We start from the raw sequence: 23,583 nt of genomic DNA, 5'->3' as shown, positions 1-23,583 counted from the left end.
ATCTATGGGTAAGTTTTTCTTCTTCCCCTGTTGCTTACCGAGGTATTGATCATGTGCGAATATGTCCAAGATAGTCGAGCAGCAAACATACCTATGTGTAACAGTCGCACTTGAGGCTTGGGAGTTAGAGAATGAGGTAGAAGGCAGGGCATACTATTAGTGGATGCGTGGAATGAGGAGGGAAAGACGTCTGTATGTGTAGTCGAAATTTTGTTCGTTCCATCAAGAAACATCATCAAGCCAGCTCTGAACATTCACCCCTTCATCGATCTCGAGATCCCTCATCCAAAGCCACGCTTCAAGATCATGCCACCAAGGTCCAAACGGAACCTCATCAAGGTTCGTGAGCCCCTGCATCGATACACCACTAAATCTATAAACCGTAGGATCATGGCGCAGCCGCCCGTGTTCTCTCACATATCGACTTTCCTTACCCATGAAAGTCGTGCGGACAGGCACCAGTCTATCCGCAAACACTCTGGCCCTAGCGAAATCACCCCTCGCTTTTGTGATCTGGAAAGCGAGGTAGTATGCATGAGCCAGGCCGAGTGGATTCGGGTCATGGTCGTGTCGCTCCCACAGTTGGACCATCTCCTCAATGAGGCAGAGCAGTTGCGCAGGTGATTCGCTGATGCCGCGCGGCCCGAGACCAGCTTCGTCTGAGACGATGTTGTCTATTTCATTAATGCGATTCAGGATCAAGTCGCTCTCGATGGACTGCTGGGATAGTAAAGAGCAGAGTTGACATTGACACGTGAAATGAAACCTCCTCTGGAGTTCCTCTTGTCGCTCGTTCCGATCATAGGCGCCCCCTAGGTAAGATATCGTAATCTCTTCTCCCTTGGAGATATCTCGTATAGCATGTACTGTCAGCCGGTTGCAATCATCGTGCCAGCAGTGAGCAGCATTGTTATCGCACGCGTGGTTGATGCGGCATGCTGTGGAGAAGATACCACTGAGTTCTAACTTTGAACCGACGGGTAGAGCGTTTGTGTACAGGATACCCACCCATTGCGCCAAATGGTCGTTGAAAGGATGGATATTGGACATGGAAAGAAACTCGCCTCTTTGATGTTGGTCCAAAGATGTGACTCGCTCTGCTAGTTCTGTCTCAACTGGTTCTCCCACCGCGAAGATGGGTTTCTCAGAAATGATCCTTGTCCCTTTGGGGATGTCTCTAATCGCGATAAGGCCCTTACCTTTTCCAGGTATATCTTGGATGGCGTACGTGAGTGGGGTGGCTGAAGCTTGTATGTTACCCATGCGTGCTTGCCGTGAGGGATGCATCTTGTTCTGGCTGAAAGTCAAAATCCGGTATGATTGACGCCTTGTAATTTGCAGAACGGTTCGTAGAACGTTGTGAGGACTGTATGTCTATATAAGTGAGTAGCGCAGGTCACGCTCAGGGTGTCATGCTGGAACCCGCAAATCATCGGGGACAGACGGCCGGTTGTTTGCTGGTAACACATGAGGCTCTGTCTTGGGCAGAAGTAGAATTGTGCTACCCGCAAATGTCGCAAACAAGAGCTTCCATTCCGTGGATCAACAGCCGTTGAGAGCGCAACCAGCGTAATTGTGTGGGTGGCCAGTCCGGTGGATGGCTGAAGTATCGGCCTGAGTGAGCTGATATGGATTGCCGCTATCCGCTGTGCAGTCTCAGTGCGCGCCGAGGTTAATCATCATTTCTTATAGAAAATAACACTTCGAGTGTCTGCTGAGACACTTGGAGACGTGCAAATCACGGAAGTTGTTGAGATGGGAGTTCCCCGGCTGACGTTCAAATATCGTAAGCCAACACTCCGCAATCGGACCAGAGGAGCTTTGCCGATGATCTTCAGCTGATCCTTTCGAGATGGCGACAGCTATCGTCAGGGCAGAGCTGATTAAGGCGATGAGGCATGAGTTGACGGCCGCGGCTTTGCATGTGGTTCGTAATAACTGAGGCGTGCTCGGAAGTGGGTTTGGAGCGTTGTGGAGAACGATCGCCTTCCTTGCCAGCGGCTTGGCGGCGGCGCTAGTGGGGTTAACGTGTCTCGCGCGCGTCCGGCTTGCTTGATCAACACTCCCCGCGTCTCCTCATAGCATGCATCATCAGCTAGCCGCCCAAATCTGGTCTGGGTCAACAGCGAGCTCACCGGAACCATGACGAGCGACAGTCGAGACATGCGCCCACGTGTGCCGCACCCCGCATTACTTCTACCCCTCCTGGCACCATAGCTCCATAGCTAGCTCTGGGCGATACCGGGGTTATGCGTTGCTATATGTGTAGAGCGCGCCGTCGGCATGCTTGCGCATCATTTCTGCCCTCCTCTGCCTCTCTTGATCCAATTCTGTTTCTCTGTTAAGTTCTCGCATTCGTCGCGTTGTAACGAGTCATTGCACGCCCAAAACCACCATGTCTGACTGGTCTGACCTTACCGCGGCTCTCAAAGGAAGCTTGGACAAGCTTTCCAAGCTTCTCCAATCTGATGCACAACTCAAAGCCTTTACGACTTCGAATGCCATTGACAAGGATGTGACTTTCGGCATGAAGTCAAGCGGGTCTGACAACACCCTGCTTGTCACAGTCACCAACGGCAGCGCAAAATCCAGTACCGGCTCTTCGAAAGATGCCCTGTTCACGCTCTCTGCTCTGCCCGAGCAATGGGAACAGCACTTCAAGGCAGTTCCGGCGATGCCGTACCAGAGCTACTGGGGAATGTTTGGCATGAACATCAAGCAGAAAGGCATTGAAGTCCTGGGCGACCAAACAGCCTTTGCACAATGGACACATGTCTGGAGGCGCGTCCTCGAACTCACACACGACGCGCACTGTGGACCGATGAAGGAGGACGAGCAAGCCGAACCCGAGCGCGACTTCCTTACTGGCAAATACCTGTACCTTGACGCTCCAGTGTGGGGTAGGTGCAAAACTTTCTACGAGTACTCTGGTGAAGGAAAGCAGCCCATCGTCTTCCTGCATACCGCTGGCAGCGATAGCCGGCAATACCACGGTGTCATGAACGACGCGAAGATGCGCAAGAAGTGCATCATGTACGCATTCGATTTGCCAGGACATGGACGCAGCTTCCCTTCGAAGAACTACGCCCCGGGAGCGCATACAAACACCGAAGACAGCTATGTGGGCATCATCACGGCGTTCGTGAAGGCCCTTGGTCTGCGAAGACCGATCATTTGCGGCGCAAGCATGGCCGGCCAAGTTTGTCTGGCAGTCGCGATCCGCCATAGGGAGGTCGGCGCTGCAGGTGTCATTCCGTTGCAAGGGTATGTGAGACATTGGGGTCAAAGTAGCGATGCTAACGATTGTAGTTCTGAGTACCTTAACATGGAGCGACAATGGCATGATCGCTCTCCAGTCGTGAACCAATCGCTGTTCAACCCTGAATGGATCTATGGCGTATGTGGACAAGCATCAATAGCAAGTGGATTGTCATTGACATGCAGCAGATGATGTCTCCAACCACGCCTCATGTGAACAAGCAGCTCATATGGCACACATACAGCGCGCAAGCCTACGGCGTAAGCACACTCCCATCACCTCCCACCACCCTCCTCTAACCCCTCCACAGATCTTCCACGGCGACCTCGACTTCTACTTCGGAGGCTGGGACGGACGATCCCGCGTAGCCTCGATCGATACCCAGAACTGCCCCGTATTCATGTTGACCGGCGAGTACGATTGGTCAAACACCCCAGAGATGGGCCAGAAGACGGCGGACAAGATACCCGGAGCGATGCACAAGGCGATGCCGGATCTGGGTCATTTCCCAGCTACTGAGAACCCGGCGAAGTTTGTGCCGCATCTTATTGAGGCGGTTGATCATATATTGAAGATAAGGTCGGATAATCTGAGTACTATGCGGTTGGGTGATGGTACGGATTAGGCGTGTGTCGTTGATGGGATGGGTGGATGACAGCGATAATGCAGTTTTTCTATGCTAGTTTAACAACTTTTATGATGGTTTAATTGACCTCTCATCGCTTGACTTGGAATGTGCGAAAGACAGGAGGATAGTATGCTCATGCGTTGATTACATGAATAGAGAGACACAGTCGATACCTGTATCTCACATGCACACTTGCTTTCCCATTCAAAAAAGGGTATCGTACTCAAATTATCCACCCCAGACCCATGCAGAAACTCGCACCAAAAAAGCCGTCCTTACACCAACGCCTACATTACAACCCGCAAACCCAAACACCCTCCCCTCTCACCCATCCATTCCCACCTACCTAATCTTATCAACCCTCTTCTTCGCAATCCTAATCTTCCCATCCACCCTCTCCACATCCTCCTCAAACAAGCCCAACATCGCATTCTGCTCCACAATCTCCGTATTAATCTGCACACCCATCTCCTTCATCCTTCTTACAACAGTCGACAAATCGACCAGATCCTCGTCTTGCTCCTGAATAATCTGCTGTTGGAGTTGCAGCACGCCTTCATTATCCAGCTCGCGGGTTTTGTCTGTTTCTTGAGCAGGCGGGCCGCCGAAGACGCGGCGGCTGCTGGAGGACTTGGTATTGGAGGTGTTCCTGGAGGAGAAGAGCCCGGCTTTCTGGCTTTCGGTGACGGCGGCGCTGGAGGAGGTCGAGGGGGTGGAGGAGGTTCCGGAACCGGAGATTGCGGCTTTGACGGCCATGCTGTTGAGGACGGAGTCGAGGCCGTCGCGTTCTTTGCGCAAGCCGCTTATCATGTCTTTTCTTCTGCGGATCTCGCCGTCGCCTAGTTTCTCGCCGGACCAGTCGTCTGATGTCTTCTTGCCGGAACCACCAAGCCGACTCAGCCCTTCCTCGAGCGCAGAGATCAGAGTACCGGCTCTAACGAGGCTTTTCTTCGCGTTAGCCGCGGCTTCATGCTGCGCCGTCGCAGCGGTTGCTTGTTCGCGCTTCGTCAACCACCTGCGCGCGTCTTGTAAGTTGGACTTGAGCTCCGAGTGCTTATCCAGCCAGTCTGAACTATCCCTCACTCTATCCTTGCCGAATTGGCTACCCGGGAACCCCGCTGCCTTTTTCCCGTTCGCGCCATCCTTCTCTCCTAGTTCGAGAAACTTTTTGTAGGCGCTGGAGACGCGCCAGCGCCCGTCTTCTGCGCTTTCTATGGCGCGGAGATAGGCTTCTAACCCGGCTCGTCGCTTCTCGATGGCTTCGGGCGTGGATGTCGTGGTGCCTAGGCCTAGGAAGCCGCCGAGCCAGGATTTTGGGGGGAGAGGCGCTGGTGGTGCGGAACCGACCTCTGAGCGGAGGGATGAGTCGAGGGCGGAGAAGTCGGAGTAGCGCTTTTGGAGGGTGGTTGCGGCGCGTGGGAAGGGGTGTTCGATTTTGATGGTGTAGGAAGTGTGTGCCTTGCCGTTTTCTGGTGTTTGCTCTTGCGTTGTCGGTATCGAGATCTTGAGAGGCGCCATAATTGCGATCTATGAAGTCGATGTTCTAGGAAGCAAAGCTGGTATTGGGGTGATTCGGCGGCAGGCGGCAGGCGGCCGTCTTGTGTTAGGCCGATGCCTGGCGCGGTCGCGTGCACTGTATTCGCGGCAATAGCGTCGTTGTGCTGGCCCAAGCTGAGTGTATGCGCGTGATGTCCTTTGGGTTTATTGAATTTGGGAGCGAGACGCGTTGAATGCCAAAAGCAAAAGAGAATCTGCTGCAGCAAGATCCAGGGTCCATGCCTTGGTTGACGTCGTTGCTGCAGCCGCGGCACGCTAGCGCCACGTGCGTCACTAGAGCCTGACGGAGTGAGGTTTGCGAAACTTCATGTCTTCTCTCGCCATCATCTCGTCCTCCATCCCATTCAACACCAGACGACTACACTGACCTGCCATCGAAGCAGCTATTCGTGTTTTGTCTCCATGCCTGTCATGCCATTACGCATCCCGGTCTTGATGCTTCCTCGACCAATTCGGCCAGCATGCTCACAATCATGGGATCGTGTCCGGTCCAACACGATGATTGCCATCACCAAAATTCCGATCCCAGGAAGACACAATGACCTAGCACCGGGGTAATGATTCGCGATACGTTTCGATGCCAGCCATGCCGTTACGCCGCGCCACGCCCGCGCAATTGACTCAACCAGCATGCTCGCCTTTGTGTGACCGTAGTCGGCTCTCACATGAGCTGGCGAAGTGCTACATACAGGAGTTACTGATTATCTTAGATCCAAGCTAATCTGGTATTGCAGCACTGAGGTGTTTGCGGCCCCTCTGTGGTCATTCAATCAGACATGTGCTCACTGCCGCCATGCCCAAGTCGTGCATCTGAGCCTCAGCACCCGCGACTTCATATATCAGCTACGTCGTCCCGCGATGCAATTTTTCCAGTCGCTCAGCGCATTCAATTCTAAGATGCTACCATCCTCATCCACTTTCTCTTTCCTTGCGCCGTCTCGCTATGGCGCAACGACATCATACAACACTACATACTCGTCGTCACATACCTTCTCTCCTCTTCAGGCTCCACGACCCTACCTACGGCCAGACACGATTTCCTTGACCTTTTATAAAGAGTTCCTAAAGAATGTTTGACCGCATCACTCTTGCGGTGCCTTCTCTTCACAGTCCTTTTCGTCCCATGATACTGCGGTGACGCGACGCAGACGAGCGACTCACGACTTCCGAAATGCACTTGTGCCCATCTAGTCAGGTCCTCTCAAAAAGAGTGAAGGGTCGTCAATACAAGAGCTCTTCACAGAGCGCCGTCGTCACAAGTCACTGCACGCCCGTCATCTCTTCTCATCTCCTTTCTTCTCCACGGGCTTCATGGCCCATATATACGGCTCGGAATCACCTTCTGTCTCTTCAAAAAAGAGCTTCCAGGTAACGTGTCGACGCAATACACTGCATTGCGAGCGATCGGCGTGACGCATCACGGGCGCCCTGCTGAGCCAGTAGAGGCTAGGCTTCCCGTATATGACCTGAAATTACCGCCGACGCCCTCTAGCCTCGTAATTATATCAGTAATGTTTTACAAGGTGGTCCGAGCCATCGCTGTCGGTCGAGTGTCTCGTAGATAGAGGAGGTATCAGTGAATAACTGGACTTGTTGCGGTCGGACGCTTTCCCTGAAGCGAGAGGGCACCCCACCACATTTTGGACTCAGGCCACTGACCGCACGCGACTTCCTCCTCTTTTCTTCTCATCGAAAGTAGACGGTGCTTCAGAGCGACATCGACGACGGTACATTATGTCGGACCTTTATTTCCCCCCGGAGTTGGTCAACAACACCATCAGCGACTTCATGTACACCTACGGGTTCGCAGAGGCGAGTCTGCTTCGCGGAGTCAGCAGTAAGTGCTCATCTGGCGGGGCATGTATGCATATCGCCCAGAGTCTCCTCCAGTCCCCAGGCGACGCAGAGACAAGGATGATATAAGCGGCCAAACTGACAACGCTTCTTCAGGGACCTGGAAGGCCGCCATCGACGCCCGCATTGCAGTACTACCAATCGAGGCCTTTGTCCCACTGAACGTCATGACCCGCGCCATATTCAAGAGCGTCCGCGTACCCTATCTCGCTAATCGGGCGTGCGAGGACTGGACTGTACTCACTGGCGAGCGCGACACCCTTCCTAAGTACATCAAGTCATGGGTCAACTGGCTCATCAACAACGACGTAGTGAGCGCAGGAGATGAGTATGCGACCGCGCTCATGCTGAGCAAGCAGTTGCATATCGCGTGCAAGTCTGCTTTCGAGATGGCGAGTTACAGGAAGTCGAGCAAGACATTTCAGCGTGTGTTGCCATACTTCACCGACAACAGCGCGGGAATTCAGCTTGCTGTTATAGCGGCGGTTGGTAACCTCGATGCCCTTAAATCTGCTGTCAACTCATACGGCTCCGATCTGCTCTGGGACGTCTCATACACCTTTGGATCTTCGCTCGCTGCAGCCGCTGGTGGTGGTCACGATGACGTCGTCCAATACCTCCTGGATTACTTCGTGACGAACCACCGTATGTATCCCATGGAGCAGTACGAGGCAGCCTTTAGGGGCGCCATCGCTACAACCCTGGGTCAAGGTAATACAGACATGTCGGTACGGCTCCTCCATGTATATCACCAATACTTCCCCGCGGTCCCCAAGCTCTTGCTTAGCAGTTGGATTGCTATGGCGGCCAAACATCCGGACGATCGCGTCTCTGTAAGGTTGCTGGAACTTCGCACTGAGCCCGGTCTTCGCGAGTGTCTCGGAAAGTTCAAGCTCGTCTGTAAGACCAACAGCAAGCCCGTGTTCGATGCTTTCCTCAGGCTACGTTCCATGAACCTCAACCAAGGATACCTCGAGAAGAAGGTCGCTTTCCGGTGTCCTCTTTCCGAGGCCGTGGGTGTGGGCCATTTTAGTCCGGTCAGGTCACTCCTCTACCACGGAGCACACGCGGATGGGGTACCGACTTGTCGGCCTTGCGATCTTCCTCTCTGGCTCGCCGTCCAGCGTAATAGCCTCGAGATCGTTGCCGTGCTCTTATCATATGGCGCTGATATCGAATCCATTGTCCAGTTGTGGATCGACAGCGATGACCAGTTCAAGGAGGAGCGCGGCGCCATTATGATGCATCTCAACATGGTATCCCAACAGCGTGGCGCTCAATGGGACGCTGCCATGGGCGGTCCCCAGCAGTCGTAGGTTGTGGTAGCGCGGCGAGGGGGCTGCCGAGGAGGTTGCCGGCTACACTCCAGTCTTGGATCGCGAAGAGCTGCGCGTAGGGGCAACGTCGGCCCCAACGTCCGTGCTTGACCGGTGCACGGATAGGCGCCACGACAACAAACCTCAGCTCGCACCTTCACTCCTGTGGCTAGAACGCCCCCCTTCACCACGTCACCGTCCACGTCCCTCGAAAAGCGATTGAGAAAAGAGCATGGGCTTCATGTAGACGAGATCCCGGGTCTTCATTGACGAGGAGCGAGGATACTCGAGCTTATGATTGGGATGGTTATCGAGTATTAGAGTATGGGGCTAAGTAGGGTCTTTGGGCGTTGTGGAATTGTGTTCCAGAAGCTCAAGTCTTATATCGGATGGCTTTTACCAACTCTTGAAAATTACAAACTTCATTCAAAATATGTTTGTGATTGTCCTTCGTGCTCAATATCACACCCTCTCTCTCCTGGAGATTGATGCCTGTCTAAGTACGATGTCGAACCTGTACGCGGAAGAACGAGAGCACTTAGTAAACCTCTTAACATTGCCACCTTCAAGAACACCCAGCTCCCGATCTCAAAACTCTCAAGCCCCTCCTTCTCACACCTCCTCAAGCCCCACCATCCCAAAGCTCTCCTTCCACAACCTCTCCTCACCCTGCTCATCATACGCCCACGCCGCATACCCCTCATTAGCACTCTCATACATCCCCTCCTTCCCCGCCTCCTCCTCTCTTGTCCCCATCTCCGCCAGACTAGCCAAATACCTCCCACCCTTGTCCTTCCACTCCTTACCCACCGCCGCATAAACCTGCGTCGCAGCCCCCTGCCCTACATCCTTGAACGTCCGCAATATCTCCGGGTCCCCAAACATCGCTTGTTTGGTTTCTTCGGAGACATGCACCCCCAGTCCAGATCCCTCGATAATACCGCCTGGGTGCACAGACGTAGCGTGGAGATGGTGGGATGAGTAGTGCCGCTCGATGGAGTTTGCGAACCAGATGTTTGCTGTTTTGGACTGGCCGTATGCGTTCCAGGGTGAGTAGGGCGTGCGCTCGTAGTTGTAATCATCAAGATGGACGCTGGACCAGATGTGCGCCATGCTGCTGAGGCTGACGTAGCGGCTGGGGTACTCGGGCGTTGCGGACGAGAGTAAAGCGTCTTTGAGGAGGTGGAAGAGGAGGAAGTGGCCGAGGTGGTTGGTGCCGAATTGGGTTTCGTAGCCGTCGACGGTTTTGCCGTAGGGGGTGGCCATTACGCCTGCGTTGCCGATGATGGCGTTGAGCTTTCCGTTGGTTTTGGTGAGGATCTCTTTGGCGGCTTTGCGGATGCTGGTGAAGCTGTCGAGTTCCATCTCGATCAGGTCGATCTTCCCGCCTCCATTGTGTTTCTCGGACAGGATTTTGTCGACGACAGCTTGGCCTTTTGGTATGTTGCGCACGGTTCCGAGGACGTGGGCACCGGTTGTGTGCAGCGAACGAAGGGTTTCGATGCCAAGGCCGGAAGACACTCCTGTGATGAGGAAGACTCTATCGGTCAACTTGCCGGTCAGACCCTCGTCGCGAATGACTTGGAGGGCTGTAGGACGAGCGTCGCCTGCGCCGCGAAGGTTCGCGATTTTGTGAAGCTCGGCATATTGGGCCATTGCTGGAACGGTGGTTATTCGGGGAATGGAATCGGACTTGACAAGGTGCTTCTCCGCTAACTTGGAGGTAATAGATGTTGATGAAGCAAGTCTTGTATGATGAGTTGTGGATTTGAGCGTTTTCGAAAGCTCTTCTCTGCTATATAAATACTACGGTCTGTGGAAGGCATCTGGTAACATATGTTAGCATCTGCTTCCCTTCCTCTATCTCCACGTTAATCCCTTAACTCCGTCGCATAATGGCCCGAATATGTCTTGTCTTATGGACAAATTTTGGTCCGTCTCCGAACGGCGGTCTATTTGACCTAGTAGATGCAAAACTTACTTACAGATGGTTGAATTGGTCGTTCCGCTAAAAAGTAACACGGTGTATACGATGTTGTTCAGGATTGGATGATGTGTTGCGGTGGCTTGCAGGCAATGACGTCGGACCGAGCGAAGTCCGAAGCCACACATGCTGACCGGCATCATCAGGGCACTTATCTCATGCATTCTAATGCGCCGCAAAGTGTCGAAGATGGGAATTGATGCGATGAGACTTGTTTGTAATCAGGATCAATATCCTGATTTGTTATTCAATCGCAGTCACTACGCGTCGTGCCTACTATGTATCATGTCTGACAAGGTGGCAATTGGCGCAACACTTGCCGATTCTCATTATTTCGCCTTCACCCCACAGCTATGGCAACTGACTCATCTCTACGCGCTCCCAAAACTCTCCCTCTTGACTGCCAAGAAAGTCAAACTCCATAGCTGGCGAATGTTGCTCTCAGTCGCGGTCAACGAGCCCAGCTGCTCGATCTGATAACCGTTATCGTATTTCCAACTCCATACCTCATGGCTTAGCTGCTCGCGGTTGGCGTCAATGGTATCCCAAAGGCTATTGTACGCAGAGAGGACCTTGTCATAGACTGTGAAGTCTGCGCAGAAATCTACGATGCTGACTTAGCAATCACATGATAGAGAAACGTGACAATGCATCAGGATATCGACTTACCGGGCGCACCCTCCTTGTCACATCGACCAAGTTGTCGCGCAAGCCCAGCGCCCATCATGGCAAGCTGCCAGCTCCATACTACAGTGCCGTGGTAGTCGTCCGTTGAGAAACCTGCTTCGAATGTCGCATTTCCAGCGTACGCAGGGTTCGCAACGAATAGTCCAATGTCGCTCGATAGGCCAACCGGGAAAGGTTGGAGGATGTGATCGGCGGTCTGGCTGATGTATGCCGTCAACTGGGTTTGGTTCGTGGTGTCGAGGAGGAAGTGGCGGAAGCAGTCATCGCTATTGACGACAGGCACAATGGGTGCACCGACTTCGCCGTCAAGAGCGACGCCATAGTATGTGACATTACTTGTGATCTTGTCGACATTTGTTTGAAGAGTAAGGTTGGCGTTCGAGACGTAGTCCACAATAAGAGATTTGGCGTCGGCCTGTGGGACGGTGACTTCGAAGAAGCGTAATGTCTCGTCCTCCCAAATCTGGGCGTACTCATCGGCCTCTTCGCACCAGGCTGGGTGGTCGGAGAAGAAGCCCGCGCGGCTCAAACTTGCGATTGCCCGGAGTCCGGCAGGTACAAGCGCAGTATTGACGTTATACGGGATGCGACCTCCTCCGAGGCCATTACTAGAGTCCCGCCACTCGCCGACTATCTCGCCTTCCTTGAGGTGGATGAGGTTCTCCTTTACTTGAATCTGCGCAAATGGTGCAGCAATCCGCATGATCTTTTCAGCGGTGAACTGGGCCAGCTCAGAATACGCCAGTCCGTCGTTTTCGACTAGGAATGTTGCGGTCTTGGTGAAGAAAGCATCCGAACGATTCTTTCCAGCATCCGTATCTACGAAGTAGCTGTTCATGGAAATAGGAAGCATGAAGTCCGTGTCGATCATCTTGTAGTCACAGCCAGGTGCGCTGGATTTAATTCCCTTCTTCCTGTTCAGCCATGTCGCATAGTCGCCGAGGACCTCCTCGTGACACACAGTACCATCAGTGCGATTGACTCGCTCGAGGACAGCTCCGATGACGGCTTCGATGGCCGCTTCGCTGAGAACGGGCTGCATCAACAGCAGCGAGAGCATACTGTCTCGACCGAAGTAGGTGAGGAAGCGCCATGTGCCAGCCAGCAGCTTGTTCGAGTATGATAGGAATGACAAAGAGGTGGTTTGGTCCGGGTTCTCTGCAATCAAGCCGGAAGACGCGTCGTTGAGAACTTCTTGAGGACTGAGCTGCTCCAGTTGCGCATAGTTGTAAGAGGCTTCGAAGCGGTAGCTACCTTCGCCGAATGTCAAAGTCCAATTCGCCTCGCGATTCAACCTAATGGCTTGAGCGCCATTCAGCGGTGAAAACTTCAGCGTCATAGTAGTCACACCGTCAAACCAGGTACGATTGATGGAGGCGCTCCCGTCGTCGTTGATCGCGAAACCGAAATTATTCTGGAAGTCTTGACTAACGCCTGAGCCTTCGGTCTGGTCGCGAATAGCCCGTATACTACCAAGGATAGGTTGCGTCAGTCTAGCAGTAGTGTTGAATGTGATCGATGCTGACACTCCAACACGATCCGATGCGCTCACTGCCTCTACCGTTTCTCCGTTGTCAGACGTCTCTAGGCTGATGTTCAGACTGCCTTGACCACTCTCAGGCGCGAAGTACGCCATAGCTCCGCTGTTACCAGCAGGCCATGCCACGATAAGCCGAGGCTTGACGACACTGGTGTTGCTATCAGGCCTGGGACTTGTGACGATGACCCCATGGTACTGCGATGACGCAGAGCGAAACGAGCCACTCACGACTTCCGCAACATCGACGACCTTGACGAAAAGATACTCTCACGAATGAGAGAAATCGCAAGTATAATACACTGTTGTGACGATGACATGGGCGCTGGTGTGACAATCAGAATAGAGGTAGTTCTTCTGAGGTCCGTCCTCTAGATAGAGTCTTGAGGCCGCTTCTTCGCATGGCGATGAGAGATCATCGGTCGGCGGAGGTGAGTACGTCGTTGAACTTTGAGGGTAAGCCAGGACGGTAGCTGCTAGGGCCGCTGACCCCAATACTGTAATCGCGACCATTGCAAGTCTAGACTCGTTAGTTGATCGATCCCGCGTGGATGTGAACTTCGTAGAGTAGGCTTCATTACTTACTTGTTAGTTCAGAAGATAGTCTAATGACTTTGCGTGTGGTGAGTAGCTTTTACGCGCACGGTACGTGACAGGAACGATCCGCAGTTCAATCGCAGTAATTGAAGAGCCGTGTATTACGGATAAACCAAATTCATTGGCCTGTATGCAAACGACAGCCTGTCAACATCACTTCTTTTCTGGTTTTTGGTGGCCTTATGTACCTAGGTACGCCGTGTTCCTTCGGCCCTATACGTCTTCTTAGCGACACATTGGCAAGGCACAGTGCTTATTCGACGTCATGGTTGGAGGTTAGTACTCTAAGCCGTTCGTACTCCAAACTGTTATTACTCCAAGCCCCGCGTCCGGTCCAACTATCCTGGGTACGGGTTGCGGGGTCGCTTCGATGTCTTGTTGTGGAGTAGAGGATCGGCGGTTCGTTAGTCTTTGTCCCGGTGAGCTCGCTTGGCTAGCGCTAGGACGCATCTGGTTGAGAGCGTCTCCAGCTCCTGCCAGGGTAGGTGAACATATATCGCGTTGGCACACGAACGAGTGACTGTACCTAACAACGAAACCGTTTGCGAAATAACCGTGATTGGGACAAGGGCGGAGAGGTTCCACTGGGCGGGCATGTGCCAAGGTCGGGGATATCTCTGCTCTGACGCATCGCAGAGTCCTCACAATTCTTGCAACTGCTAAACAACGCTTCCAATGACCAAGTTGACACCTTCAAGCTTGCCATGAATCTTCGAGCTAGGTGCTTGCTTTTGCCTAACTATACACTCGATCCCTTTTCCAGATCTTGGTTTTGTGATGCTCAGGTTCTTGTCACATGTGTAGGCTCAACCTTGGAAGTTCGCGCAGGCGCCTGACAGACGTGTACAATTATTACAGCAGCAAGGTTTCTGTCTACTTATCCACGAACAATCCCAAGACTAGCGCGTGAGTCTTACCGTTCAGGACCTATCCCGCGCAAACAGCGTGTGTTGCCCAGATCCCTAGGTGTGCGCGACCACGCTGCGATCCGCTGTTCAGCAGTTTGTACCGTCGATATAGTATGTTAGATCGCTCATTCTTCCACATACGACCATAGGATCATGAAAATTAGGCTTCCCGTCCGCTCAGCCATATACAAGCATGATACCGGCGGATTAGTAGTTAGGTGGGTGACCACTAGCGAATCCCCGCTGTTGTATGTTTTTGCCAAAAAAGTCTTCTTTTTGCCCATCACGACTTACGCGCCAGTCGAGCACCGATGAGCTCACTCGTACAGGATGTGGCGCGGTTGCTCAGTCCTTCATGTGCGGTGCCGGGGGCGATGATGGCCTCCGCTTTTTGCACCACGGTAGCAGACCCCAAGCGCATGCCTCACCAACCTTCACATGAACATATGCATAAACACCATGGTATCATTCATTCCCATCTACTTCAACTCAACAACCTTCTTCCCCTTCTTCTTCGCCTCAAGCACCGCATCCCTCCACTCCTTAACCCCGTCCAACGCGCCCTCCGGATCCGCCTTCTTCTGCAGTAGATACCCTTGGATCTCCGCGGGCGAAAACACGCCCTCTGGAAGCGCTTCCGCGAACTGCTTCGCCATCTCCGAAAGTTTCTCTGGCGGTAGCGTTGCGAAGTTGGGCTTTGATGGCAGAGCGCCGCTAGTGAGAGGCGAGGAGGTGCCACTCGATGGTCTGACTTTCCTCTTCTTTGTCTTGGAAGATGGGGATTTCGCTTTTTCGTCGTCGCTCTTCTTCTGTGTCTGCGTCGCTAGATCTTCTTCGCGACTGTACATGCGACGGAAGATCTCTTGTATTTGTGTGTTGGTGGCGAGTGTGAATTTGATTTGCAGGTCTACGCGTCCGGGGCGGATGAGTGCTGAGTCGAGCTTTTCGGGGTAGTTTGTTGTCATTATCAGGACGCGGCCTTCGCTGGATGCGGCGCCATCGATGATATTGAGGAGACCGGCGAGGGAGATCTTGCTTTTGCTGCCTTCTTCGTCGGTGGGGGAAGGGACTGGTGGTGGAGGAGGGGGAGGTGTGGGCTTCACGCTAGGTGCTTTTATGCTGGGCGTCTTTACGCTGGGTGCTCGGACGGATGACGCTGCATCGTCTGTGACGAGGGTGGTGGTTTCGCTGTCTGGTTTGGTTATTTTCCGAGGGCGCAGTGTTTGGGTAAGTTTCCGGCGGAAGGACTTCTTCTTCTGGATATCGGTAATGGACTTTTGTTTCGCCTCGACTTTCTTCTCCTCTTTGCTCTCGAGCTTTTCGTCTTTGCTTTCAGCCTTCTCTTCCTCTTCTGCCACGGTATCCTTCGCTTCAGTAGGTGACTTGACTTCCTCTTCCACCTCCGAGACGCGATCTGGTGCTGGTATCTCAGAGGACTTGTCTCGACGGATACCCGCGCTGTCAATATCTTCTAACAAGACGATGCACCGATTTGGCAGCTGGCTGAACAGCATAGCTAGATCCGACTCGGTCATATCACGCTCACTCAAAGAAGCGCAGTAGACGCTGAGCCCGAAGATTCCAGCCACTGCAAAGCTCAAGGATGTTTTGCCGGTACCGGGTGGTCCGTGGAATAGGTATCCTCGTCTGTGGGGAATACCTCGAGCGGCGTACCACCGAGCCGTGGCTGGGTGGAGGTATTCGTTAATGTCTGCAACGACCTTGTCCTTTTGCGTTTCATCCAAGGTCACTGTGCTGATAGGTCGTGAGGGTCGGCTGGATTGGGTGGACCAGTAACCACCGTGTTTAGTCTCCGCTCGCATAATTTCAGTCGTGCTGTTACTCTTGTGCGATGACCATTCCTTGACATGATCTATCAACTCCTTGACGGGCTTCGTGCTGCGACCCATGCAACGGATGATGACAAAGTACTCAATCCGTTCGGCGTACTTGTTCTCTTGCGAATCCTTCCTGAACTGGAAGTAGTGACCATTGTGGGTGAAGCTGTCGTCTCCAAGATTAGGTTCGTAATACACTGGACTAGTACCTTTGTACTTGTCGTAGTTAAATATGCCAGACTCGTCCAAGACGTCTTCATCGTCTGACTCGGGCTCGTCATCAGAGTCTGCGCTATATCGCGTCTTCGGCTTCCTCGAGGTAGCTTTCAAGTCTCTGCTGACTTCCGTCATGCGCTGTTCTGATATCCAGGATATGAACTGGGGGTATAAATCATCATCGTCGTCTATCCGGATGGCGGAGGTGCCATAATCTCTGCATGAACTGTCAGCAGACCGCGGTTGACTGTTAGAGTTATGGACTTACTGCATCCATGTACGCCCCCTGTTGTACAAGAACATGGCTCCTTGGAAGATACCAAATAATAAAAGGTACAGAGACATCGTGCTGCCAACATCGAAACCAATTTTGTTGAGGACCAGCTGGACAATAGCACCGAAGCCAGGAATGTTGATGGCTGCATCTGCGAGGCCAGGAGGTAACGATTCCTTCAGGTTCTCCATGATTATACCAGGCTGGTGGCTTAATCCGCACGTCGAAGGAGTTTTATAAGTGGACGTGTCTTGAGTGAATCCCGATGCGTTTGCTCGCGTAACAAAGCCCCCGGATTAGATGTGTTCAGAGCGAATGTCGATGATTGTTGTAAAGTGGTAGTAGTCCAAGAAGAGACCTGTGATATACTTATTTGTCGCAAGCGCAATTCACCAGGCATCCAGATGATGTATGTTGATTTACCTAATAGCAATTATCGTCATGACTTGGAGTTGAGAAAAAGGGCGGTGGGATGGCAGCCTGAGCTAAAGGAGTGGCTGTGCACATTGTGCAGCCGGTCCAATGCAATCAGCTTCGACATCAGCCTCTCAAGGCTCTGTTAGGAGAAAGCTTCCTCACTGGGGTAACGGTCACCTGCATGGTGCATCCAATGAGTGGAGACCGCATGTGTCTAAAGTGCAGTGGCATCGCTAGGTCAAATGAGAGCGTTCGCGCGCAAACAGCGTGGCTCCAAGCAAGGCTGAGTGGCGTTCACTTTGAATCCCAGGATAAACATCCTTTGCGCACGAAGGGCGACTGAAGTGGCTGAGATGCATGCTGCTGTGGATACGGACGCATCATTGCCGACTTTGGTGAGAAGAACCGGCGACGCCGGTCGTGAAGTGCGGGCTAGCCGGTGAGTCAAACGCCCACCATGGTACCGTAGGGAGGGCGCTGACTCGAAAGCTTAGCGAGGTAGCAGCAAGGCAGCCGCAGGGTTGAGATGTGGTGGGGTTGGTTCATCTGCAGATGGCGAAGTGAGGGCTGTGGCGCACCGGTGGGCTGCAATCCTCCGCATGTTCGGGCTAGCGTATTCCTGTATATGGTCTTGGCATTATACGAGGCGGGCTGTGAGCCCGCTTCAGATTTCACACGTTATTCGCGACTTAGGAGAATGTTGCGCTGTTACTCATGTGCGACAGTTCTTAGAAACGAAATGATGTAGAAGTGGTGATGAGATTCATTGGTAGACATGCCGTCTGGATATCAAACGCCCCTACGCCATTTCTTTTGCCGTACACCTATGCTAGCCTCTCTAGTTACCCAACCAGTCTAGGAACTCTGGCGTGAAGTAGCTGACCACTATTGAAGCTCCCGCTCGGAGTATGCCCTGCGTAGCCTCTTCCGCCATCTGCCTCAAGTCGAACACACCTGCAGCTGCGGCTGCGTGGATCATAGCGTATTCTCCAGACACTTGGTATGCTGCGATAGGCATGTCCTTGCCAATTTCCTTCGCGTCACTGATGATGTCAAGGTACTGGCTCGCAGGCTTGACCATGATGATGTCCGCACCCTCACCAATATCTCTGACGATGGCTCGACGTGCCAGACCGCGGCCGCCGGGAGGTAATTGGTAGCATCTTCGGTCGCCAAACGAGGGCACTGAGCCTGCAGCGTCGCGGAAGGGACCGTATAAACATCCTGAGAACTTGGCGGCATACGACATCAGCACGACCTGGTGCGAGATGCCGGCCTCGATGAGCCTCAGCTTAATGGCGCGTATGCGACCGTCATTCATGTCCGAAGGCGCAACGCAATGCGCGCCGGCATTGGCGTATGAGAGCGCCACATCCGCAATTCGCTCTACTGACAAGGCGTTGTTCAAGCTGCCATCCTCCTTGAGGATACCGCAATGGCCGTGTGAGGTGTATTCGCAGAGGCAGACGTCGGCTACGATGAAGAGGTCGGGGAATGCTCGTCGCAGCAGGCGGATGGCCTTGATGACGGGGCCCTTGGGGTCGTCTGCGTTTGTGCCCAAGGCGTCCTTTGCTGAAGGTGCGAGTGGGACTCCGAACAGTATGACGGACTTGAGGCCCTTTGCGACGAGCGGGGTGAGGTATGGCACGACCTTGTTCAGGCCTCGGCGGTGGATGTTCGGTAGGGAGGGGATGAGTATCTCTTCGTCAGGCTGGTCGGAAATGAAGAGGGGGTAGATGAGCATCGACTGCACTGAATGTTAGCTTCCGTCATAGGCTCATGGCGTCATTCCTCTCACCTTTGTGAGCTGTCGCTCGGCCTGCCATGCTCGCGACAGAGGGTGGCTGTATCCTCCATGCAATTGGCTCTTGATATCTCCGGATATGCTCACGCTCGTCGCGGCAGTGCTGGCGTAGGATCGGGTGGAACGCGCTTCCGATATTTGGGAGCGTAGGTCGGGTCGCTCTGGCCGCTCCGAATTGTTCCGGTATGCGATGTCTGAGACGAGCGAGGAGAACGACATGGCGGAGAGAAAGCAATAATATCGCGTAGGTTGGTGAAGGAATCAGAAAGTTCAAGTCCCGCCTGTGCAAAGAGAGTGGAATGTCGCTGACGTTGGCGTCGGGGAAAGGTGGCGTTCGTAGTAAATGCGGACAGCCGAGGCGTCAAGTTTCACTCCGACTATAGCGATCGCACTGCGAGTTTCAGAAAATTGGAGAACGGAGAAACGCAAAGACGAGATGGGGGTATCGGCATGAAGAGAACGATTTGAAGCTCGGTTCTTTAAAAGATTGCTATACGCATGTAAGCTGCAAATTGTCTCCGGTGCCCAATCATATGCGCAGGATTACTGAGAATCAAATGCGGCCTAGCGTCGGATGGTGTTAGTCAGCTCCCAAGTCGAGAAGTCGGGACAGTCTCGGGAATCTTGGAAGTGCATCGAGCTTCATCACATGATGCATCGCCGAAGTAAACACCTGCGCAGTCGCGCTCCAAGCGCACACGATCGATCCTCGGCCTCTTCCACGACAAGATGATGTCGTTGTTTCGAGTCGCGAGAATCCAGCGGGGCGCACGCCTTTTATGACGATGTGGCTGGCTCACAATTTCCCGTCTCTGGCCGTCTGTCTACCCACCATCGCAACTTCCACCCTTTCATCGGCCCGTCTACATTGGAGTCTTACTTTTGTCTTATACAGTCGCCATCGTTCAGTAATCGGGATATCTGTCGCCGCCGCTGATCAACAACAATCTCAACATGACCGGACGTGGCTGCTTTGCAAAGTTACTCCTCAACTCAACAGTGTGAACGCGCAGTATGCGATGCGAGCCAGCACCAACATTAACATGGTACCGCAGTATCCTAATCAGATGCAGACGCCAGGCAGATAACGCCACGTACAAAGTCTCTGTCGTATACCCACCAAAATCAATACGGACAGGACCCTCAAAGCAAAAAGCAACAACACAAAACGAAAACATCAGCTTCGGAATGCGATGTGTTGAGACGAAGGGCAAAGCGGGGTCGCCTCCTCAACCTATGAGCACTTTCGATAACCCGCTGTATTCGCTTACGGCTCGCATGGACACAACGTGTATACCGACGTCGTGCTTTCTTTTTCGACATCGCAAGACCCCGCTGCCCCTAGCTTGAACCCTAACCTCGAAAACAAACATCACAAAGCAAAACCTCTATACCTAGCGACCACAGCCAGCACTCGGTTAGGCTAAGAAGAGAGACTCCGTCCAATAGTGCTACACCATCATTTTCATTATTCCTACTAGTCTAGGAGCACTGGGCGCTACTCCTAGTGCCGCGTCGCTCCCTTGACGGTTTTCACTGCAAGCCGACAGAAACGGCAGTCCACAATCACTGTACTGACATGGATGATTGCGCGCCGTCAGCGCGGGGCAGCTAACGTTAGACCCCGTAGGCCGTTCATCATCTCGGTGTTGCGCATATCACGACAAACAAAGTATAAGCCGTGCGTCTTGTGAAAGATAAACACCAGGTATATATGTAGAGGGCATGCAAGGCACACGAATCCTTCCTCACCCCTGCAAACATCACAACTCAACTCAACTCGGTGACTCGATTGTCTGTTTCAATCATGTCTGACCTACGCGCCCCCACCGTTGCTGTCAACTTGACACTGATTGTTTTGACTTCACTCGCTATTAGCTGTCGTGTTGGGAGAAAAATTAAGATAATGAGCAGCTTTGGCTGGCATGATGGTGAGCTCAGTCCATTTATTTCCACACGAGTCATCATACTAACTGACATGAAGCTCTTGCTGTCTTTGCCGGAACTTGCGCCATCGTTCTATCGTGTATCCAGATGTATGCGACACGTCTGGGAGCTGGTCTGCACGAGGCAGACATCGACCCGGCCAACATGGAGATGCTCCTCAAGGTACATCAAACCCAACCCACAATCACCATCTTCCACTTACTGACTCAACACCCCAGATGGTCATGGCCGCCCTCATCTTCTACTTCTCCGTCAACTGGGCCGTCAAGCACTCGCTACTGATCTTCTACACCGAGCTCACCTTCGAGCCGTGGGCCCGCCGCTGCATCTTCATCATGCACATCGTCGCCTTCTCCTTCGGTCTCACCTGCGTCGTAACCAGCATCTTCCAATGCGTCCCCGTGGCAAAATGGTGGGACCCAACCATCGAGGGCTACTGCATCAACCTAAGCGATTTCTCCTACTTCAACTCGGTCTTCATGGTGGCCTGCGATGCCGTCCTCTATATCCTCCCCGTCATCTTCACCTGGAATGTTAAGCTCAGGCGCCACCACCGCATCGCCGTCAACTTCCTCTTCGCCTTGGGCGGACTCGTCCTCGCTGCAAGCGCAACTCGCGTCTACTTTGTCCACCGACTCGCCGTCATGGGGGACTTCCCCTTCCAATACGCTGCATCCATGATTTGCGCCGTTGTGGAGAACCATCTCGCCGTCATCGTCGCCTGTGCGCCGAGCATCAAAGCCGTCTTGATCCGCTACTACCCCAGCCTGCAAAGCAAGTTCGAACGCATCATCAGCGACGAGGGCTCCGGCTCGAAGGGAAAAGCATACCGGACTGGAAGCAGCGATCGTGCTACATACGACCCTGAGGCTGGAACTAATGGCAGCGAAGATGTCAAGCTGCAGATCGTCAAGACGCAGGATGTCAAGATTGAGAGGCCAGATGCGAATCGAATGATCACGGGTAGCAGTGGTAAGAGCGAAGGCAGTCTGCTAGGACGCTGGTGGCGGGCACCTAATAACTGGAACGTCAGCGTCGAGAGCCAGGGCAAGTGAGATGGAGGAATTTGTATATTCGTAGTCGTCTCGAGGTTGATTCCCCCTTGCTTCTGTCCAGTATCATACCCATGTAGTCCTTAACTACCAAATTCATATCCACATCCACCACTTCTCACACCCCCGTCGTCCTCCCCGCCCCCTCATCATCTCCCAATCTCACCCCCAAACCACCCCGCATACCTCCCCCCCTCACTCAACATCCTCCCACTCCTCCTCCCCACCCCCAACCCTCGGCACCCCACCCGGCCCCAACAACGGCCTATTCCCTCCCGTCCCAATATGCACGAAGCCAAAAGGCTCACCAATGCACATCTCCCTCTCCTCCTCATACTCAACTTCCCTCTCACCGAAACCAAGCGCATTCATGATCTTAGCCCACAATCTCTTCCAAAACCCGTCTGACTGGATGACCTCGGCTTCGGTGACGGGCTGTGGCAGCGCGGTGATGCTGGTGTCTTGCGCGTCTTTGAGGTTGGCGAGTGTGGGGTTCGCGAGGTGGTGGGATGTGTTTGGCCGTGAAGAGGAATTGGTGTCGGCGAAGAGGATGGAGGTCATGGGGAGGAGGTGCTTTGAGTCGTTTTGGGCCATTTTGTTTTGGGGCGCGAAAGCGTGTAGTGTAGGTGTAGTGTGTATAGTGTGATGTGCTTTGCGCGCTGGTGGTAGTCAGTAGCTGTATTGCAAAGATATGCAATGTGAGTGTAGAGGTACGGCGAGGTTGCAGCTGGCTACGAGTCTGAGAGAGGGGAGATATCTCTTTGTTGTGGTCGCGGCGCGTGTCTCAGTCCGTTTGTTTGGAGGTTGCGTCATTGCGCAAACGGTGGGTTGAATGCGACGGTGAACGCGAGTTGCGTACGCGGGGTACGGGCGTGCTCATAATGGTCTGATCTTGGGGTGAATAAAGCGTTCATATTGTTATGAGCAGAATTATCCTCCATGAACTCTATTATGCGCTGGAGTAAACTGCGAGCTCCTATCGAATCGGTGTACTACTACAATGCGACTGGTTCATCGCCTGAGTCCGGCTCGCAACGGCTTTTGACCTATTGATCATCGTGATAAGGCGGTACAGACTTCATGCGGTGTACCATTCGATACGAGAACCTATAGTCTAGCCTAAGGGCTTATTCATACCCAATTATCGTGAGCTGCTTAGAAACATAGCCTCAGGCCTTGGGGCAAAATCCACTGCAAACGCGCTCACCGTCTCCTCGGCTTGGGCATCGCAGCCCATCGCAGGCAGAACTGGACCTCATTCCTTGCTCTTGAACAACTGCATAATGCCATCACAATGTTTAGAGAGTAGCGGCAAACGTGCTAGGGTGTGTTTCGTATATCGAGGAAGGCGCGGTGGTACTTCGGTTGTCGTCGCGTCCACTCCAAGGCTCGTTCGTTATTGCTGCCCGTACGCGATCAGAATTGTGTTAAATCTCAAACTCATGACTACAAGAAGAGGGAAATAGTCGCATACATGAGAGCATTGAAGTGGAAGAATGCGCGTTCAAGCAGGTCAAGCCAAGAAGGACGTTGGCAGTCGCCGCGCGGCGCGACTACCTAAGTAATCAATCGGGCTTACTTTGTATGTACCTCAAACCCAAGCAATCCGAGATCGCTCCCGTTCGCATCCGTCCGCTTGACAAAACATCAAGATCAGGCATACTTAGATATCGCTTCCCCAGATTCCGTTGCCGATGGTTAAACAATC

At 53.2% G+C, this 23,583-nt stretch overlaps 8 protein-coding genes across 8 annotated transcripts; 3 read left to right on the top strand and 5 right to left on the bottom strand.

The window, feature by feature from the left end:
• Positions 1-2,395: 2,395 nt before the first annotated feature.
• On the top strand, positions 2,396-3,884 carry J4E88_001013 (uncharacterized protein; the record flags this gene model as incomplete). The annotated part of the gene is made up of 4 exons (XM_049394685.1): positions 2,396-3,264; positions 3,310-3,397; positions 3,448-3,519; positions 3,570-3,884. The coding sequence occupies 4 exons, from the start codon at positions 2,396-2,398 to the stop codon at positions 3,882-3,884; spliced, it is 1,344 nt and encodes a 447-aa protein (XP_049260514.1).
• Positions 3,885-4,229: 345 nt separating this feature from the next.
• On the bottom strand, positions 4,230-5,405 carry J4E88_001012 (uncharacterized protein; the record flags this gene model as incomplete). The annotated part of the gene is made up of 1 exon (XM_049394684.1): positions 4,230-5,405. One exon carries the CDS (start codon positions 5,403-5,405, stop codon positions 4,230-4,232), a length of 1,176 nt encoding a protein of 391 aa, XP_049260513.1.
• Positions 5,406-7,578: 2,173 nt separating this feature from the next.
• On the top strand, positions 7,579-8,614 carry J4E88_001011 (uncharacterized protein; the record flags this gene model as incomplete). Its single annotated transcript, XM_049394683.1, has 2 exons — positions 7,579-7,582; positions 7,611-8,614. The coding sequence occupies 2 exons, from the start codon at positions 7,579-7,581 to the stop codon at positions 8,612-8,614; spliced, it is 1,008 nt and encodes a 335-aa protein (XP_049260512.1).
• A 612-nt stretch (positions 8,615-9,226) lies between these two features.
• Positions 9,227-10,270, bottom strand: J4E88_001010 (uncharacterized protein; the record flags this gene model as incomplete). Its single annotated transcript, XM_049394682.1, has 1 exon — positions 9,227-10,270. One exon carries the CDS (start codon positions 10,268-10,270, stop codon positions 9,227-9,229), a length of 1,044 nt encoding a protein of 347 aa, XP_049260511.1.
• A 699-nt stretch (positions 10,271-10,969) lies between these two features.
• On the bottom strand, positions 10,970-12,921 carry J4E88_001009 (uncharacterized protein; the record flags this gene model as incomplete). The annotated part of the gene is made up of 2 exons (XM_049394681.1): positions 10,970-11,181; positions 11,268-12,921. 2 exons carry the CDS (start codon positions 12,919-12,921, stop codon positions 10,970-10,972), a joined length of 1,866 nt encoding a protein of 621 aa, XP_049260510.1.
• A 1,885-nt stretch (positions 12,922-14,806) lies between these two features.
• On the bottom strand, positions 14,807-16,654 carry J4E88_001008 (uncharacterized protein; the record flags this gene model as incomplete). Its single annotated transcript, XM_049394680.1, has 2 exons — positions 14,807-16,598; positions 16,650-16,654. The coding sequence occupies 2 exons, from the start codon at positions 16,652-16,654 to the stop codon at positions 14,807-14,809; spliced, it is 1,797 nt and encodes a 598-aa protein (XP_049260509.1).
• A 1,256-nt stretch (positions 16,655-17,910) lies between these two features.
• HEM2 (Aminolevulinate dehydratase) lies at positions 17,911-19,095 on the bottom strand (the record flags this gene model as incomplete). Its single annotated transcript, XM_049394679.1, has 2 exons — positions 17,911-18,819; positions 18,871-19,095. 2 exons carry the CDS (start codon positions 19,093-19,095, stop codon positions 17,911-17,913), a joined length of 1,134 nt encoding a protein of 377 aa, XP_049260508.1.
• A 1,872-nt stretch (positions 19,096-20,967) lies between these two features.
• Positions 20,968-21,878, top strand: J4E88_001006 (uncharacterized protein; the record flags this gene model as incomplete). The annotated part of the gene is made up of 2 exons (XM_049394678.1): positions 20,968-20,985; positions 21,042-21,878. The coding sequence occupies 2 exons, from the start codon at positions 20,968-20,970 to the stop codon at positions 21,876-21,878; spliced, it is 855 nt and encodes a 284-aa protein (XP_049260507.1).
• Between the last annotated feature and the right edge of the window lie 1,705 nt (positions 21,879-23,583).

Source organism: Alternaria novae-zelandiae, assembly GCF_023758075.1.
Source record: "Alternaria novae-zelandiae strain BMP 2774 chromosome Unknown scaffold_1, whole genome shotgun sequence".
Lineage (NCBI taxonomy): Eukaryota > Fungi > Ascomycota > Dothideomycetes > Pleosporales > Pleosporaceae > Alternaria > Alternaria novae-zelandiae.
The sequence above is the reverse complement of the archived record's forward strand: the minus strand, read 5'-3'. Positions and strand labels throughout refer to the sequence as shown.